We start from the raw sequence: 1,339 nt of genomic DNA on the forward strand, positions 1-1,339 counted from the left end.
AAGAGAAGGTTTCAAGACGTGTGTAGCTTTCCTCCAATTCTATAGTGTCATTCAACATTTTCCAAATGCTGTGAGACAGAGATTAGAAAGCACATGTGTTAGCCCCTTTGCATGCAAGAAAAAAACACCAGTATCAGGATCACAGAGGATTTTTCAGATGTATTTCATTACCAGCATTGCCAGGCTGCAAAGTTGGTAAATTACTGACAAGAATGTGGTGTGGGTGAGGTAGCCCTTCTGAGATGCTCAGCGTAGTGAGCTGAAACCAGTGGAGATGCAGCAGCGTTCTGCAGGAAGGAGATTTTCCTGATTCTTTTCTTCTTAGGTACCCAAACAAGTATGTTGAAAATTACTGGTTTAGATCAACTAAGTCTGTTCTGGCAGTTCTGGTTCAAGAAGTGCTGAAAAGACACAGCAATGTTGTTCTGTGCACAGTTGGTACTTATAGTATAGTGCTAGCATTTTCAGGTTCTTTGGCCAGAAAATGAGCCAGAGGCATGAATTTCAGGTTATTTTTAATATGCACTCTCTTCTAACATTGAGAGATTTGTCAACAGTACAGGAAAACTAAGAAGTGCACAGACTATTGAGATGCTCTTTGTGGTGTGTATTTTGCTCATTATTGTTGTTGCAATAACCTGTTTAGTAATTGCTGAGTTTCTAGGGGGAAGAGAACCTTCCCAAGAAGAGGATAGTCTTGGTCTTGTTGTGCCTGATAAAAAAGAGGAAAGGGTGATCTGCCACAAAAATAACAGTAGCACCAAGGCTTCGTGATGCCAGTGTTGCTGAACTGGCAGCTGCTGCCTCTGTGCCTTCTTCATTGACTTCCAGGTAACACTTGTGAAAAGCTTGTGACAAAAACAGATCACCATTTTTTGACACTCCTGTGAAATCGGCTTGACCTTCTATGAAGGCATCTTGTATCCCCATCCTGTTCAAAGTAGATTTGAGGTTGTATTTCTCTTCTAACGTGAACCTGGGCAGATAAACCTCCATTTTTGTTTTCTCCATTAGCTCTGGGTTGGTCCATGCAGACAAGTTTTCAAAAGTCAATTCTCTTTCTAGCTGCAGTTAGTAAAAAGAGAATTAGAAAATTACAGGATGTTCAAAAACCTTACCATAAGGCCATACAGACTCTTTCTTCTCTTTTCTTAAATGGAGAACTTTTCAAGCTCTTGTAAGAATACAAGAAAAACAGTAGTGAAACACCAGTTAGAAGATCTTTTTGACTAAAGGAGAATGTTGCTCTGTGGTAGATCAATGCAGTATTTGTACTAGTCTCAGTAATTGCCAGGGAATATAGCAGGGTTACAGTTAATTTACTGCTCCCAATTCTGTT

General features: G+C 40.0%; 1 protein-coding gene across 2 annotated transcripts in view; it reads right to left on the minus strand.

Moving 5' to 3' along the window:
- Positions 1 to 660: 660 nt before the first annotated feature.
- LOC103801414 (serpin B10-like) overlaps positions 661 to 1,339 on the minus strand; it is a 7,499-nt gene continuing 6,820 nt past the window's right edge. For both annotated transcript variants that reach the window (XM_009073827.1, XM_009073829.1), the window contains one exon: positions 661 to 1,065. In XM_009073827.1, the coding sequence (XP_009072075.1) occupies positions 661 to 1,065 (405 nt within the window). The remainder of the gene's footprint in view (positions 1,066 to 1,339) is intronic.

This window comes from Acanthisitta chloris, unplaced genomic scaffold (assembly GCF_000695815.1).
Source record: "Acanthisitta chloris isolate BGI_N310 unplaced genomic scaffold, ASM69581v1 scaffold2344, whole genome shotgun sequence".
NCBI lineage: Eukaryota > Metazoa > Chordata > Aves > Passeriformes > Acanthisittidae > Acanthisitta > Acanthisitta chloris.